Genomic DNA, 18,297 nt, shown 5'->3' on the forward strand with positions numbered 1-18,297 from the left:
TTTAGGAAAGATAGAAGGGAGGACAAGGAACTAAAATGTGTGTTCTTGTGTTCTGCTAAAACTAGGCATTTAGATGAATCATACAAAGGATCTTTCACTTAATAAAGCCTGTTGAAAATATGGCTCTTATTTGTCTTTTTAATGACTATCACAAAGCATCAGTGTTCAGGCTCTTGTAATTCAATTGCCAGAAATTTGTGCAATAAATCACAAAAAGGTTAAAATATTTTTCATGCTGGAATACAACATATCAATCTATTTTATTTGATTATCTTGTGTAGTGAAGCTTTTTTGAAGCCAGATTACTCTACCAGTTAAAATGATGTCAGTTTATGTTTTGTCCCCAAACAAAAGTAATGGAAAGGCCGACAATCTGGTTGATGTTATTCGTTTTTTTTCCCCCTTTGCAAAAACCATAACTTCTTCCAGACGGAGAGTGCATAAGATACATAAGACATGTCATCCTCAATCCACTCCATTCAGCTACAGGGGAAAGCAACACGTATTCTCTGGCCCGAGAAAAACAGATTAGGTAAATGTCATTCCAGTTACCCTCAATTTATTCCTGGATTTGAAAATTCAGTGAAATCACTAATAATCTTCCCCGACCCCAAGTCTAAAAACAAACATAAATCAGATCCTAGCCGAGCACTTCTAGAATAAAGTAATATAATTTATCAGGCATGGTGACATTTCTTACCTGACAGACAGAATGCACGTTTCACATACAACCGAATACAGGAAATAAAAAAATGACAAACTTTAAAAATCTAATTCTGCTCTAAGAAGGACAGTTGGGCCAAGAGGAGGCTGAAAGACAAGGGTGGCTGTCTGAAGGTTCATGTTGAGAAGGACTTGCTTTTTTGATGAGGCAAAGGTTGATGTAGCACTGAATTTTGGAAATCCCCACTTTACAAAGGAAGAAACTGAGGCACAGAGAAGTTAAGTGAATTGCCCAGGGTCACACAGCAGGTAAACGGTAGAGCCAGGACTTGAACTCAGGTACTCTGATTCCCAGGCCCCAGCTTTTTCCACTAGGCCATGTTACTTTTCAAAATATTTTTTACTGAAGATTTGGTTTCAAGACAATAATGATTAATTATTATTATGGCATTTGTTATGCGCTTACTATGTGCCAAGTACTGTTCTAAAAGCTGGGGTAGATACATGGCAATCAGGTTGTCCCACGTGGGGCTCACAGTCTTAATCCCCATTTTACAGATGAGGTAAATGAGGCACAGGAAGTGAAGTGGCTTGCCCTAGGTCACACAGCGGACAAGTGGCGGAGCCAGGATTAGAACCCACCTACTCTGACTCCCAAGCCCACGCTCTTTCTACTAAGCCATGCTGCTTCTCTTTGTAAAGAGATTCTCCTCCTATCTCTCTGACTGCTCCTTCTCAGTCTCCTTCTCCTCTGTCTCCCATCTGGTGATGAAGTCTCTCAAGGCTTAGTTCTGGGTCCCCTTCTATTCTCCATCTACCCTCACTATTACTGAGAACTCTCTCATTCCCACGGCTACCAGTACCATTTCTATACAGATGATTCCCAAATCTACATCTCCAGATCCCATCTCTCTACTTCTCTGCAGTCTCACATTTCCTACTGCCATAACGGAACTCATCTTCCCACCCAAATCCTGCCCTTTCCCTGACTTTCCCATCAATGTAGACAGCACTGCCATCCTCCCTGTTTCCAAACCCTTAACCTTGGCCTTTTCCTCAACCCATCATCCTCTCTATATGTTGCCAACTTGTACTTCCCAAGTGCTTAGTACAGTGCTCTGCAAACAGTAAGCGCTCAATAAATACGATTGATTGATTCAACCCACACATTCAATCTGTCACCCAATCCTGTCGGTGTTATCTTCTCAACATCCCTAAAATCCACCCTTTCCTCTCCATCCAAACTGTTACTACACTGATCCAAGCACTTATCCTATCCAGATTTGATTACTGTATTAGCCTCCTTGCTGATGTGCCAGATTCCTATTTCTCCCCACTCCAGTACAAACTTCACTCTACTGCCTGAATCATTTTTCTAAAACAGATGTTCAGAGTATGTTTCTCACATAAGAACCTTCAATGGCTGTCCTTCCCCCTCTGCGTCAACAGCAGCTCCTTATCATTGACTTTAAAACATTCAATCACCTTGCCCCCTCCTATCTTACCTCTCTGATTTCCTTCTTCAACCCAGCACACTAACTTCGCTCCTCTAACACCATCCTATTCACTGCACCTCATTCCCATCTACCTCACCAGTGTCTTGCCTCTGGCCTGGATCTCCCTCCTCCTTTCAATCACACAGACGGCCATCCTCCCCACCATCAAAGCTACAGCAAAATCATATCTCCTCCAAAAGGATCCCCATTTTACCATTGAGGAGACTGAGGCACAGAAAAGTGAAGTGACTTGCCCAAGGTCACCCAAGCAGGCATTTGGCAAAGCCAAGGATAGAACTCAGGTTCTCTAATTCCCAGGCCCTTGCTCTTTACACTAGGTCACACTATACCCTATAATTCCGGTAATGACTAACATATACTGTCTATTTCACAATCACTTTTGAAATACAGATATTTCTCTCTCTCCAATATAATTCCACTTGTCAAACCTAAGACAGAGAGAACAATCTCCAACAAAGTTCAGAGTAAACCCTTGGAAAAGAGGTATGAAATTTGGGAGAAAAATGTCTAAAACTTCTTCAACATCTAAATCTGCCCATTCATGCTTTTTCTACCTTCTGACTTTAAAGTCTTTCTGAAATATAGGAAGTAATTACTTATAATTATAGTTACACCCAATTCAGGTATGCTTCATAAACTGATCTGCCTCTCATTTTTGTGTGACCTAGGGAGACAAGAGGTTCTGACAACTCTCAGAATGTTTCTCAGACATTCATCCCACCTGGAGACCAGCAACAAGGGTTTTGATTGTTATAAAGATGCCCTTTTTTGTTCAGGAAAACTCCATCTTGGGAAGTGCAAAAATAGATGTGGGTGGCTGCACTAATAATATTGATAATCATAATAATGGTATCTGTGAAGGGCCCATTAAGTGCCAGGCACTGTACTAAGGACTGGGGTGGATACAAGCAAACTGGGCTGGACACAGTCCCTGTTCCATGTGGGGCTCGCAGTCTCAATCCCCATTTTCCAGATGAGGTAATTGAGGCACAGAGAAGCAAAGTGGCTTGTCCAAGGTCACATAGCAGACAAGTGGAGGAGCCAGATTGAGAACCCTTGGGCTCCCAAACCCATGCTCCATCTACTATGTCATGCTGTTTCTCCCAAGATGAATGGCTACTAAGTAACTTCCTGGATTTTTGAACATCACTCAACCTGAGTTGCGGACCACATATCCGCTCACCTCTCAAAATTCTTGTTCTCATTTTCTTCAAAGGAAAAATCACTTTCCTTCACCCCATAAGCCATCCTTATCTGTTTACTAGTCTGTTTATCCCACTTATTTATTCTTTATTTTTGCCTTACTATCATAACCAGTTTAGATTTTCCATTTTGTTCTTATTCTCCTCATTCATAGTATTTATAGAGCACTTTGTGCTGAGCTTTTTACTAAGCACTTGGGAGAGTACAACAGAGTTGGTAGACACATTCCTACCCACAACAAGCTTCCTAGTAAAGAAATACTACCTGTGTCTGCCTGTCTTCTCCTTTAGATGGTAAGCACGCACCATATGGTCTTTTTTAACTGAGAAGCAACATGGCCTTATGGACAGATCACGGGCCTGGGAATCAGAACGATCTGGGTTCTAATCCCGGCTCCACCACTCATCCGCTGTGTGACCCCGGGCAAGTCACTTCACTTCTCTGTGCCTCAGTTAACTCATCTATAGAATGGGGATTAAGACTGTGAGCTCTACATGGGATATGGACTGTGTCCTACTTGATTAGCTTATATTTACTCCAGTGCTCAGTACAATGCCTGGAGCGAGCATAGTAGGTGCTTAACAAATACCATAAAAATGGCTTTCTAAGCATTTAGGATAGTGCTCTGCACACAGTAGGTGCTCAAATAATCATGCTAATAATCCCACTCAGATTTCTGCAGCCCAGACCTGCCCAAGCAGCTGAATTTTTCCCCAAGTTTTGAACGTAGACCAGACTGGAGTGAGCTCATTTTGGTCCGGTATCTCATAAACTGGTCCCAAATGAACCTGACTCAGAAGCCCTATGAGAGTTTGGATGGCTCTGATGCATGTGGGAGGAGATGGGAGTGTGAACCCATCTAAGCTCAATCAACATGAGCTAGGGACAGGGGCCGAAGGCCTAGACTGGCCCAAAGGTTGCCTGTAATAGGTTATTTGAAGATGTTGAGCACTGGTAATCTGGAGAAGCAGGGCATCTCGACTTCCATGAATTTTAGTATATTTTCATCTGGAAAATTCATCATCAAAATCAATGCATGCTTAGGGTCTGATTTCCTTTAGGACCTCTAGAAATGAGATTTTGGTAACAGACATTTTATATTTTTCCTAAATTTTTTTTTCAGCACTTCCTAAGTGCCAGACACTGTTCTAAGCACATAGGTAGATACAAGATAGTGCATATAGCCTTAATTCTATTTGTTCTGACAATTTTGACACCTGTCTACATGTTTTGTTTTCTGTCTCCCCCTTCTAGACTGTGAGCCCGTTGTTGGGTAGGGACCATCTCTATATGTTGCCAACTTGTACTTCCCAAGCACTTACTACAGTGCTCTGCACACAGTAAGTGCTCAATAAATACGATTAAATGAATGAATGAATGGTTGGAGATGGTCCCTGTCCCACATAGGACTCACAGTCTTACCTCCCATTTTTGCAGATGAGGGAACAATCATAAAAGAGTGAAATGACTTATCCAAGGTCAGGCAGCAGAAACGTCAGCCAGAATTAGAATCCAGATCCTCTGACTCCCGGGCACACTGCTTCTCACATATAGTGGTCTTCCAAGAAGTTGGTCACAGGACAAAATATTTACCACCCACTGCCTCTGACGTATCCACTTCTCCCAATTATGAGGGTAACGTCATTAAGAAGTTGAAAAAATCAGTTACACCTCAGGGTTCTGCTCTTCTTTTCCTCTTGAGAGGAAACAGTATTAGGGTCTGATAATCATCATCATCATCATCAATCATATTTATTGAGCACTTACTGTGTGCAGAGCACTGTACTAAGCGCTTGGGAAGTACAAATTGGCAACATATAGAGACAGTCCCTACCCAACAGTGGGCTCACAGTCTAAAATAATCTGGAAATCGCTTGTGAGCAACACTTTCACTTGTCATGTTTACTTGTTTTTGTTTTTTTCTTCTACGGCTTGTTCCTTAAAACAGTGCTTTCAGTGTAAATAGGAGGGAGTAGGATTTAATTCCCATTTTAGAGATGACGTAACTGAAAGACAAAGAAGTGACTTGCAGCCAGCACACAAGTTGCAGAGCTGGAATTAGAATCCGGGTCATCTGACCCCCAAGCCTAGGCTCTTTCCAGTAGGACACGCTGTTTCCCAATCAATGCGGTTGAGGAGAAGAAGTGTGGCCTAGTAGAAAGAGCTTAATGGAAAGAGCGTGGGCTTGGGATCCAGGGAACCTGGGTTCTAATCCCAGCTCCATCACTTGTCTGCTGTTGTCACCTTGGAAAAGTCATTTAACTTCTCTGTGCCTCTGCGTGATGAAGAATGGGAGCCCTATGTGGGACATGGACTATGTCCAATCTGGTTATCTTGTACCCAGTGTTTAGTACAGTGTCTGGAACATTGTAAGCATTTTACAAATATCAATGCCCACCCCCCACCAAAAAAAGGAAAAAAAACTATCTGTAATTTATTTTCATTCATTCATTCAATCGTATTTATTGAGCGCTTACTGTGTGCAGAGCACCGTACTAAGTGCTTGGGAAGTACAAGTTGGCAACATATAGAGACGGTCCCTACCCAACAGTGGGCTCAGGTGTCTGTCTGCCCCACTAGACTGTAAATTCTTTGAGGGCAAGGACTGGGGCTACTATTCCTATTGTACTTCTCTGAGCATTTAGCCACGAGAAGCAGCGTGACTCAATGGAAAGAGCACGGGCTTGGGAGTCAGAGGTCAAGGGTTCTAATCCCTGCTCTGCCACTTGTCAGCTGTATGACTTTGGACAAGTCACTTAACTTCTCTGTGCCTCAGTTACCTTACCTGTAAAATGGGGATTAAGACCGTGAGCCCCCCAGGGGACAACCTGATCACCTTGTATCCCCCCCAGAGCTTAGAACAGTGCTTTGCACGTAGTAAGTGCTTAACAAATGCCACCATTATTATTCAGTGTAGGTGCTCAAAAAACACTGCTGATTGAGAACAAACTGCTTCCAAAGATAAAACTCGTACCCTCAAGAGTACATTCCTATGCATAAGGCTGGGTGGAAGGGATGAAAATGGTATAAGGATCCGATCTCCACAGCAGTGTCCTTACCTTGTGGGTCTGGTAATATTTGAGAGAGCCCACTCCCCCTTGCTCTTCTGCTGTCCACAGAACCAAGCGCAGAGTCCTCTTTGGACGAAGCCCTAGGAACAAGAAGAAAGCAAAATGAAACTCTGCAGATTCATTCTTTGGGGATTGGATGGCTTCATCTTCTTCCCCCATCTCTCTGGGCTGCAGAATCCTTAGTGTGGCTGCCTGGAGAAGGAACCACTATCAGCACAGCATAGCACAGCAGATAGAAGATAGGCCTGAGAGTCAGAAGGCCATGGGTTCTAATTCCAGCTCTGCAATTTATCTGCTGTGTGACCTCGGAAAAGTCACTTTACTTCTCTGAGCCACAGTTACATCATCTGCAAAATGGGGATTGAAATTGTGAGCCCCACGTGGTACTGGGACTGTGTCCAACCTGATTTGCTTGTTGCCACCCCAGCACTTAGTACAGTGCCTGGCACTAGTAAGCAATTAACACATACTACAATTATTAGAACAGCTCCACGGAGTACGTAAACATGCAAACAGGTTAGGACACAAGTTTCCTAGACTGTAAGATCCTTTTGGCAGGGAACATATATATAAACTCCATTATACTGTAATCTCCCAAGTGCTTAGTATGGTGCTCTGCACAGCTCTCATTAAATATGATTATTAAAAATAATAATACTAATGATGGCATTCGTTAAGCACTTACTATGTGCTAGGCACTGTTCTAAGTGCTGGGGTGGATACAAGCAAATCAGGTTGGACACACTTCCTGTCCCACGTGGGGCTCACAGTCTCAATTCCCATTTTACAGATGAGGTAAACTGAGGCCCAGAGACGGGAAATGTCTTGCCCAAGGTCACATAGCAGATAAGTGGCACAGCTGGGATTAGAACCCATGACCCTCTGATTCCCAGGGCTGTGCTCTATCCACTGTTTGATTCCCTATGGGCCTGGAGAGTACCATACCTGTAATAATAATAATAATAATAATAATGATGGCATGTATTAAGCGCTTACTATGTGCAAAGCACTGTTCTAAGCACTGGGGAGGTTACAAGGTGATCAGGTTGTCCCTCGTGGGGCTCACAGATTTAATCCCCATTTTCCAGATGAGGTAACTGAGGCACAAAGAAGTGAAGTGACTTGCCCAAAGTCACACAGCTGACAATTGGCGGAGCCAGGATTTGAACCCATGACCTCTGACTCCAAAGCCCGTGCTCTTTCCTACTGAGCCACGCTGTTTACCTAATCTCACCTTTATCTCACCTGTAATCTCACCTTTATCTGGGCAGGCTGCAATGTAGCACCATGGACTATTGTTGATAATGATTGGCTGGAGGCAGGGGCCAGTGGTTAGTAAATAATAATAATAATAATAATAATAATAATAATAATGGTATTTATTAAGTGCTTACTATGTGCAAAGCACTGTTCTAAGCACTGGGAGGCTACAAGGTGACCAGGTTGTCTCACGGGGGGCTGTCTTAATCCCCATTTTACAGATGAGGTAACTGAGGCACAGAGAAGTGAAGTGACTTGCCCAAAGTCACCTAGCCGACAAGAGGTGCAGCCGGGATTTGAACCCATGACCTCTGACTCCAAAGCCCGTACACTTTCCACTGAGCCACGCTGCTTCTCTAGTAAAGGCTTTGTAGAGATGCCAATCAGTTTATGAGAAGAAAAGAGAGGCCAGTGGCCCTCCTAATGCCACAGTGCACTGAAATAAAACCCAGCAAATTAAGTTTATATTCCAAGACTTTAAGAATCTAATATCCTAAGCAAAATGTGGGAACAGGCAAGAACTTCTCAGTTCCAAGCTCCCATCCCACACATTTTATTATTATTAGTAGTAGTAGTAGTAATGATAATAATAATATTAAATGCTTACTATGTGCCAAGCTCCACATTAAGTGTTGGGATCAATACAAATTAATCAGGTCCAATGCAGTCCCTCTCCCACTTGAGGCTTACAATTTAAGAAGGATGAAGAACTGGGATTTAATCCCCATTTTACAGATGAGGATATCGAGGCACAGAGAAGTTAAGAGACTTATCCAAGGTGATACTGCAGGCAAGTGGCAGCATCAGAATCCAAGTCCTCTGACTACCTGTGCTGTGTTCTTCCCACTAGACCATGTTGCTTCTGTCTTTAAGAGTGCACTGAATTATAAAAAACATGCTAGGTTTTAGGTGGGGGGTTCTTTAGTCCATCAACTTTCTTTTAAAGTCAGTGAAATTTAGCTGAAGAAGAAAAACACACCAAAAGCAATCCTGCAAATAAACAATTTTGTGACTGTTACCCAAGCTTTTAGGCATAAATCCTAATCCTGGAATGATAAAAGTTCATGAGTGATACCTGGATTGTCTTGACAGTAAATGTACTTTATCAGAAAAAAGAACTAGAGGAAGGCAGAGTTTAAAATGCTAACAAAAAAAGATTCTGGCAGGATGATACTAAAAATGCCAGTTGTGAATGGCCCTAGTGATTCTACTGAGAAATACCAGGAAGAAGAAAAATACTAATCTTAGAAACTGTACAAAGACAAACCTTTGGTCTGTCCATCTCATTGGGATGTCAAAGACTGATGTATTAAGCATTTTGAACTCCTCAAAGTTAGGCACCATATAAATATCAAGTAAAACCTAGTTACATCTTGCTTAGTAAAAGATCAAAAACCACATATACGTTTGTCTCTGAAAAGGTAAACTGTCCATGCAAATACTGAGCAAGGTGAATGAAAACCTCGTTCAACCGAAGGGAGGGGAAAAAGTGAAAAAAAATTGTGCAATTCTTTATAACAAGCCAAATGGAATCAGACGATTAAAATGGCATTGACTAAATAGGGATAAATGGACTGAATACAGAAAACCCATGTTGTAATAGCCTAACACCAGAACATCCTTATAGATTTGCTCCTCTACTTGAAAGTCATTATAGCCCAGGATTAGTCTCCTTCATATTTCAGATCGGCCAGATGGCCAATGATGTCATATTGAGATAATAAAGAAGAAATCGGTTTGAAGTGAGGAATACCCACGCAACAAAATAATCACAATACAGCTGCAGCTGGGTTAAAAAAAAAGAGAGAATTTTCTGGAAGCATCTGTAAAGTGTTGGGCATGGAACATATGTCAGTAGAGACATCGGTCACTACTTAATGCTCAAGCAGAGTAGTCTGATGGAAGGATTTAGGAAACAATATGGAGGTTTGCTAGTACTCAGGACTCCGATTGAATCAATCAGTGGCACTTTTAGACTGTGAGCCCACTGTTGGGTAGGGACTGTCTCTATATGTTGCCAACTTGTACTTCCTGAGCGCTTAGTACAGTGCTCTGCACACAGTAAGTGCTCAATAAATACGATTGATTGATTGATTGATTGACTTAGCGATTGCTTAGTGTATACAGAGCACTATACTTAGCGAATGAAAGAGTACAATGCAACAGAGTTGGTGGACATTCCCTGCCGACAACCATCCACAAAACCATCAAAACCGCCCACAAATCACATGTCCTCCAAAATGTCTTACCAGACTAAGCCCTTTATTTCCCATATCGTTGCTGCCCTCTGCTTCGACTATGACTTGGCTGTGCACTCCTAAAACACTTTGATACCCATGCCAACCTCACAACCAGCGTGGCTCAGTGGAAAGAGCATGGGCTTTGGAGTCAGAGGTCATGGGTTCAAATCCCAGCTCTGCTGATTGTCAGCTGTGTGACTTTGGGCAAGTCACTTCACTTCTCTGGACCTCAGTTACCTCATCTGTAAAATGGGGATTAAGACTGTGAGGCCCACATTGGACAACCTGATCACCTTGTATCCCCCCAGCGCTTAGAATAGTGCTTTGCACATAGTAAGTGCTTAACAAATACCAAAATTATTATTATTATTATTATTACAACCCTTATGTGCATATCCGTACACTATACTACTTCCCTAATTTGAAAATTACTTTAGTCTGCCTCTCATGTAATAATAATAATAATAATAATAATTATAGCACTTGTTAAGCACTTACTATGTACAAAGCACTGTTCTAAGCACTGGGGAGGATACAAGGTGATCAGGTTGTCCCACATGGGGCTGCTCACAGTCTTAACCCCATTTTACAGATGAGGTAACTGAGGCAAAGAGAAGTGAAGCGACTTGCCCAAAGTCACACAGATGACAATTGGAGGAGCCAGAATTTGAACCCATGACTTCTGACTCCAAAGCCCGTGCTCTTTCCACTGAGCCACACTGCTTCTACTCCTCATGGGCAGGAATTGTGTCTTCGAACTCTGTCGTATTGTTCATTCTTTCATTCATTTAATCATATTTATTGAGCACCTCCTGTGTGCAAAGCACTAAGTGCTTGGGAGAGTACAATACAACAATAGACACATCCCTCTGCCCACAATGAGCTCACATTTCTTTCCCAAGTGCTTCCTATAGTGTAGTGTACACAGTAAGCACTCAATACCACCGATTGATGTTATGTCCTGCAATGGGACAGTGTAAGATAATTTGGTATGTGCCTTGAGAAGAGCAAAATAAGATTGGCTGGTGGGGAAAATAAAACTAAGTTGAAAGGATGAAGGAATTCAACGTTTAGAATTGAGTAAAGGCTATGATTGATCCAACGATTACTGTTCAGAATATGAAGATGGGTGATGAGTTATTCCTTGTTCTAAAGATGATTGTACAGCGGATGGTGAAACACCATTATACAACAGCATCAGCAACAGACATCATCACCATCATCAGTGGTACTTACAGACTTCTTACTGGTTGCAGACCACTGTACTCAGCACTTGGGAGAGTAAAATACAACAAAATTGTTAGACACATGTCCTGCCCACAACAGTCTAGAGGCAGCTGTTGCCTTTGGTGACTTATTTCCAATCCTATAACTTCCTGGTGTCAGCTATGAATTCTACATTTTAGATATACATGATAAGCCCTGACACTGGTTTTTATGGCATTTAAGTACTTGCTATGTGCTAGACACTGTACTAAGCACTGGGGTAGATTAAAATTGATCAGATTGGACACAGTCTATGTCCCACATGGGGCTCACAGTCTTAATCCCCATTTTACAGAAGATATCATGGAGGCACAGAGAAGAGAAGTGACTTGCCCAAGGTCACACAGCAAACGAGTGGCAGAATCAGGATTAGACCTCAGATCCTCTGATTCTCAGGCCTCTGCTCTTTCCACTACGCCACACTCCTTCTCTAAGCAGCTGTTCTTACTGCATGATTCAATTTAGAATTCATCATACTCTACCGGGGCATGGAAGCCTTAATCCCAAACACCGCATATTTGCAAAACATACCTGGGCAGCCAAAATTGTTTAATTTTTTGGCATTTTGTACATGGCACTCTTTTTGAGTAGCCAGAAACATGAATGTGTTATGTGGCAAAAGGCACAAAAGGTGTTCGTTTCTGGCTATTCGAGATACTTTCTGAATAATTCCAATATCTGATATATTTCAAAGATCATTTTTATGCCATGTTGGGATGTGAAGTCACTTTGTGATTTGGGAAGTGTTTGGTCGATAAGATTCTTCAGAAGCCTATCCAAGGTTACCGGAGCAATAACCTTGCAGGAAATGGAAATTAAATGAAATTCCTCGATAACCATCACAATTTGGCTTTTGCTTTTCTTCTCGAAGATGGTGGAACCATTCTTGAGATAGATCTTGTGGCATCTTCTCAGTGGTCCGTATTTTGAGGAATAATAATCATTGTGGTTAAGCAGATACTATGTTCCACACTTTGTACTGAGCGCTGAGGGAGATGCAAACAAACACAAACAGGCACAGTCCCTGTTTCACCCTGGGGCTCACAATCTAAGTAGGAGGGATGGACAGGTATTGAATTCCCATTTTAAAGATGGGGAAACTGAGGCACAGAAAATTTAAGTGTCTTGTCCAATGTCACACAGCAGGCAAGTGGGATTAGAACCCAGGTCATCTGACTCTGAGGCCCATGGTCTTTCCACTAGGTCATACTATTTCCCTAGGAATAGCTTGGGAAAGTATTTAATCAAGGATTTAGTTCCATTGACATTGTAGCTTCCTGGTTCTGCTGTTATCTTTCTGGCTGCTCATTCTCTGTCTCTTTCGCAAGCTTCTCCTCTGCCTCCCACCCTGTAACTTAGGGTAACCCTCAAGGTTCAGTTCTGGGTCCCCTTCTATTCTCCATCTACAACCAATCCCTTGGAGAACTCATTCGCTCCTGTGTCTTCAACTACCACCTCTATATGGATGATTCTCAGATCTACATCGCCAGGCCTGATCTCGCTCCAACTCTACAATCTCACATTTCCTCCTGCCTTAAAGACATTTCTAATTGGATGTCCTCCCATCACCTCAAACTTAACATGTCCAAAACAGAACTCCTTATCTTCCCACACAAACACTGTCCTCCCCTGACTTCCCCATCACTGTAGACGGCACCACCATCCTTCCTGTCTCATAAGCCCAGAACCTTGGCATCATCCCTGACTCATCTCTCTCACTGAAGCCACATATTCAATCTAGCACTAAATACTGTCAGTTCAACCTTCACAACATCAGTAAAATCTGTCCTTTCCTCTCCTTCCATACTGTTACCATATCAATCCAAGCACTTATCCTATCCCGCCTTGATGACAGCATTCCCCCTCTCAATCCCCCCCGCCTTACCTCCTTCCCTTCCCCACAGCACCTGTATATATGTATATATGTTTGCATGTATTTATTACTCTATTTATTTTACTTGTACATATCTATTCTATTCATTTTATTAATATGTTTTGTTTTGTTCTCTGTCTCCCCCTTCTAGACTGTGAGCCCACTGTTGGGTAGGGACTGTCTCTATATGTTGCCAACTTGTACTTCCCAAGTGCTTAGTACAGTGCTCTGCACACAGTAAGTGCTCAATAAATACGATTGATTGATTGATTAGCCTCCTTGCTGACCTTTCTTCCTCTTGTCTCTTCCCCACTCCAGTCCAAATTTCAATCTGCTGCCTGGATCACTTTTCTATAAAAACGTTCAGTCTATGTTTTCCCACTCCTCAAGAGCCTCCAGTCGTTGCATCCACCTCCAAATCAAACAGAAACTCCTTATCATCAGCTTTAAAGCACTCACTCACCTTGATCCCTCCTCCGTCAACTCCCTACTCTCCTATTAGGACCCAGCCCACATACTTTGCTCCTCTACTCTACTGCCAACTACTCACTGTACCTCAGTTGTATCTATTTCACCGCCAATCTCTCACCCACATCCTGCCTCTGGCCTGGAATGCCCTTGCTCTTCGTACCCAACAGACCCTACCTTCAAAGTATGATTGAAGGCAAATCACCTTGTACTTCCCAAGCACTTAGTACAGTGCTCTGCACACAGTAAGTGCTCAATATGATTGATTGATTGATCTCCTCCAAGAGGCCTTCCCTGACTCAGCCCTCACTTCCTCTTTTCCCACTCCCTTCTGTGTCACCCTGACTTGCTCCCTTTATTCACCCCAAACCACTCCCAACCCCACAGCACTTATGTACATATCTGTAATGTATTTATTTATATTGATATATGTCTCCCCTCTAGACTATAAGCTTGTTGTTGGCAGGGAATGTGTCTATTATTTTGTTGTGTTGTACTCTCCCAAGTGCTTAGCGCACTGTCCTGCACACAGTAAGCATTCAATATGATCTATTCATGTAAAAAATACCCATAAATATATGAGATCATTAAGTGTTGTTAAGAAATCACTGTTATCCCTCTTCTATGAGAGCAAATTTTTTGCCCCAGTGACTACAGTCTTGGTACAGTTTGAATTTCAAAGGTCATAATAAATATTCTTAAAATATGTTTATTATATTCATTTCAAAATTATTTGATATTTTAATCATTCCCTAAGGGAGGCAACAGACCATTGCTTATGTGCTTATATATATATATATATATATATATATATAATACTGATAATGTACTAAGCACTTAGTACAGTGCTCTGCACACAGTAAGCACTCAATAAATACAACTGAATGAATGAATGATAATTATGGTATTTGTTAAGCACTTATTATGTGTCAAGCACTGTTTTAAGAGCTGGGGTAGATACAAGGTATTCAGGTTGTCCTACGTGGGGCTCACAGTCTTAATCCCCACTTTACAGATGAGGTAACTGAGGCACAGACAAGTTAAGTGGCTTGCCCAAGGTCACCCAGCAGACAAATGGTGGAGCCAAGATTAGAACCCATGTCCTCTGAATCCAAGCCCGTGCTCTTACCACTAAGCCACTCTGCTTCTCCATATAACTATATAGATGTGTACATATATGCAACTGTATAACTATATATAGTTATATGTATATATTCATATGTATAAATTGATATGTATAAATATATATTTATATATATATTCATAAATACATATTTGTATGTGTATGATATGTACAAATAAGAGGTCAAGGACTACTTGGTAAATTATTTAAGTTTAGGAAATAAAAACCCTGGATAAATTATAGTGGGTGTTCCCTATTGTACACCAAAAGCTGGAAGAGAGATAGAGAATCAGTATGGCTTAGTGGATAGAGCACGAGCCTGCAAGTCAGAAGGTCATGGGTTCTAATCCCGGCTCCACCACGTGTCTGCTGTGGGACCCTGGACAAGTCCTTTCACTTCTCTGTGCCTCAGTTCCCTCATCTGTAAAATGGGAATTGAGACCCTGAGCCCCATGTGGGACGGGGGGGTGTTCAACCCAATTTTCTTCTATCCACCTCAGCGCTTAGTTCAGTGCATGGTACACAGTAGGCAGTTAAATACCACAATTATTATTATTACTTAATCAAAAGTTTGGGCAAATCAAATTAATCTAAAAAGGAGAGCTAAACAACGTAGGTACATCATGTTAAAATGGGAAACTATCACTGAAGGAGGAAGGGTTTCACTTTTCAGGTTTTCTATTTACCTCCACTCTTCCACATCTCCACCTCCCTTTTTGCCAGTCTAAACTTCCTAGAGAAAAGGGGTTTGGAGACAAAACCTGGATGAGATGAAGGAAAGAATTCAACAGGAAGACAAGACAAATGAGCAAACCTGATACACGTCCAGTAATAAATTACAATTATAAAGTGCAGCACACAAGATTTCAGGAGGATATGAGTAACCCAGAAAACAAACTGCTCTGGAATGAGGTTTAAAAATTTTGAAGGATGGAAAAAGAATGAAAGCTTCATAATTACTGGGGTGCTGATTTCTCATGCTTCCTATTTTCTCATTGGATTCAAGTTGGGTGTGGGTAAATTCATGGATGAGAGGTTTACAATGGGTTAGTAAAGGGAACATTGGGAATGGAGAAGGGAAAAACTAGGGATGTTGAGTGGAACACCCCTAAACATGAGGATGGCAACATCACTCAGTTTATCCAGGAGGCAGGGGTGGATGAACCATTCCTCTGGCTCAGTGATGTTCTTGTAAAAATTATTACTAACAATAGGTATTACTATCATTACTATGGTTCTTGTTAAGCACTATGAGTTAAGCATTGTTCTAAGCACTGAGGTAGATACAAGTTTGTCAGGCTGAATACATAGTCCCTGTCCCACATGGGGTTCACAAGCTATCAGGGAGTAGAATTTAATCCCCATTTTGCAGATGACAAAGCTGAGGCAGAGAGAAGTCAAGTGACTTGCCCAACGTCACCCAGCAGAAAAGTGGCAGTCCTCTGAATCCTAGGACCATGCTTCTTTCCACTAGAACACACTTCTTCCCCTAATATTACATTAATACTTATTAATAATAATAATTATTATAATAATATTATAAATAATATTATTAATAATAATAATAGTGGTATTTTTTCACACTTACTAGATGGCAAGCACTTGGTTAAGCCTTGGGGAACATGCAATAAGGCCAAACACGGTCCCTGTCCCACATGGGGTTCACAGTGCAAAGGGGAGGGAGATCAGATTCTCCATTTTTCAAATGAGGAAACTGAGGTGAAGATAAGTTAAGTGACTTGCTCAAGGTAACACAGTAAGCAATTTGCCGAGCTGGAATTAAAGCCCAGGTTTCCTGATCCCAATCCTGTTCTCTTTCAACTAGGTATCAATGTATTAAGAAATAGAAAAAATTAAAATACACACAGGATTAAAATGACATTTCTAGCTCCAAAAAGGATCCTAGGGTAGCATGGGCTTAAAAACAAAAGACAGAGAGAGAAGTAAGGGAATCTCCCCAGGGACCATTGGCTTTTCGTCAGGTAAGACTTGCAAGCAGGATTAATTTAAGAGAAGCAGCATGGCTCAGTGGAAAGAGCATGGGCTTTGGAGTCAGAGGTCATGGGTTCAAATCCCGGCTCTGGCAATTGTCAGCTGTGTGACATTGGGCAAGTCACTTAACTTCTCTGTGCTTCAGTTACTTCATCTGTAAAATGGGGATTAAGACTGTGAGCCCCCGTGGGACAACCTGATCACCTTGTAACTTCCTCAGCGCTTAGAACAGTTCTTTGAACATAGTAAGCACTTAATAAATGTTATTATTATTATAATTATTATTAATTAAGGCTTTGATAGGTCAATCAATCAATCAATCATATTTATTGAGCGCTTACTGTTTGCAGAGCACTGTACTATGCGCTTGGGAAGTACAAGTTGGCAACATATAGAGACAGTCCCTACCCAACAGTGTGCTCACAGTCTAAAAGGGGGAGACAGAGAACGAAACCAAACATACTAACAAAATAAAATAAATAGAATAGATATGTACAAGTAAAATAAATAGAGTAATAAATATGTACAAACATATATACATATATACAGGTGCTGTGGGGAAGGGAAGGAGGTAAGATTGGGGGGGATGGAGAGGGGGACGAGGGGGAGAGGTCCCAAAGTAATGGATGCCCCAATATGAAATTTGCTCTAGACTGTAAATTCATCGTGGGCAGGAAGCAGGTCTATTGTATTGAACTCTCCCAAATGCTTAATACAGTGCTCTGCTTACAGTAAGCATTCAATAAATATGATTGATTGATTCCCTCAGCCACTCAATTCTCCCTCACTGGCACTTCTAGAATAAGTTTTAGCCACGGCTGGGGCTACAAGTAAGCAGCTCTGCTGAGTCGGCCCAGGAGAGCCTGGGGAACTCCAGAGAGCGTTCACCCTGGAACTCAGGGCACGTGCCCATTTTGTGTAACAGAACAGCCTGCTTTTTGGATAATGACGCTGAGAGGAACATCTTCTGGGGGAGAATGAGTTGCACAAACCATAACCACTCTTTTGCTCCTGGAGAGAATGCAAAACGCCTTCTCTATTAGCAGAATCTGGAATGTACTCATTCACCCCATTTCAAGGAAGGAGCAAAGTGAAGTGCGCTGGAGTCAATGGTCAAAAGTAGAAAAGGTAACAGGTACAAGTTAAAGGCCAGTTATCAAAGCCTTCTACTTAGCCCAGTCAGGGGGCTAATGATGACTATTACAAGTGCATTACGACTGCGATCTCCCAGTTCAGGGGGACAAATTAGTTCAAGGCTTTCTCCCCATCAATTCCTGTTCCTGGCTTTTCCCGGCTTGTTTACTTAGGTGGCTTAAATCAATTTTGTGCAAACAGGAACTGGTTGAACAGAATGCCCATTTGTTCGGATAAAACAGTTTCCCTCAAACATTAGAAATAGACCCTCCCCCTATCATTATCAGTCACAATTTACTAAATCTCCTGTGAATGGAGCACTGAACTAGATGCTTGGGAAGCTTACAAAAGAAGTGAGACACTGATTGTGCCCTGGAAAAGCTTCGCTAATGAAGGAGACAAGCCGAAACAAACTATCAAATACACAACAGAGAAAACAACAAAAGGGGCAGCACAGCCTAGTAGAAAGAACCTGGGACTGGAGTCA

General features: G+C 41.9%; 1 protein-coding gene across 2 annotated transcripts in view; it reads right to left on the minus strand.

The window, feature by feature from the left end:
• CPQ (carboxypeptidase Q) overlaps positions 1 to 18,297 on the minus strand; it is a 389,493-nt gene that overhangs the window by 104,742 nt on the left and 266,454 nt on the right. For both annotated transcript variants that reach the window (XM_038745090.1, XM_038745091.1), the window contains one exon: positions 6,443 to 6,534. In XM_038745090.1, coding sequence (XP_038601018.1) covers positions 6,443 to 6,534 — 92 coding nt within the window. The remainder of the gene's footprint in view (positions 1 to 6,442; positions 6,535 to 18,297) is intronic.

Source organism: Tachyglossus aculeatus, chromosome 4 (genome assembly GCF_015852505.1).
Source record: "Tachyglossus aculeatus isolate mTacAcu1 chromosome 4, mTacAcu1.pri, whole genome shotgun sequence".
In the NCBI taxonomy this organism is placed as follows: domain Eukaryota; kingdom Metazoa; phylum Chordata; class Mammalia; order Monotremata; family Tachyglossidae; genus Tachyglossus; species Tachyglossus aculeatus.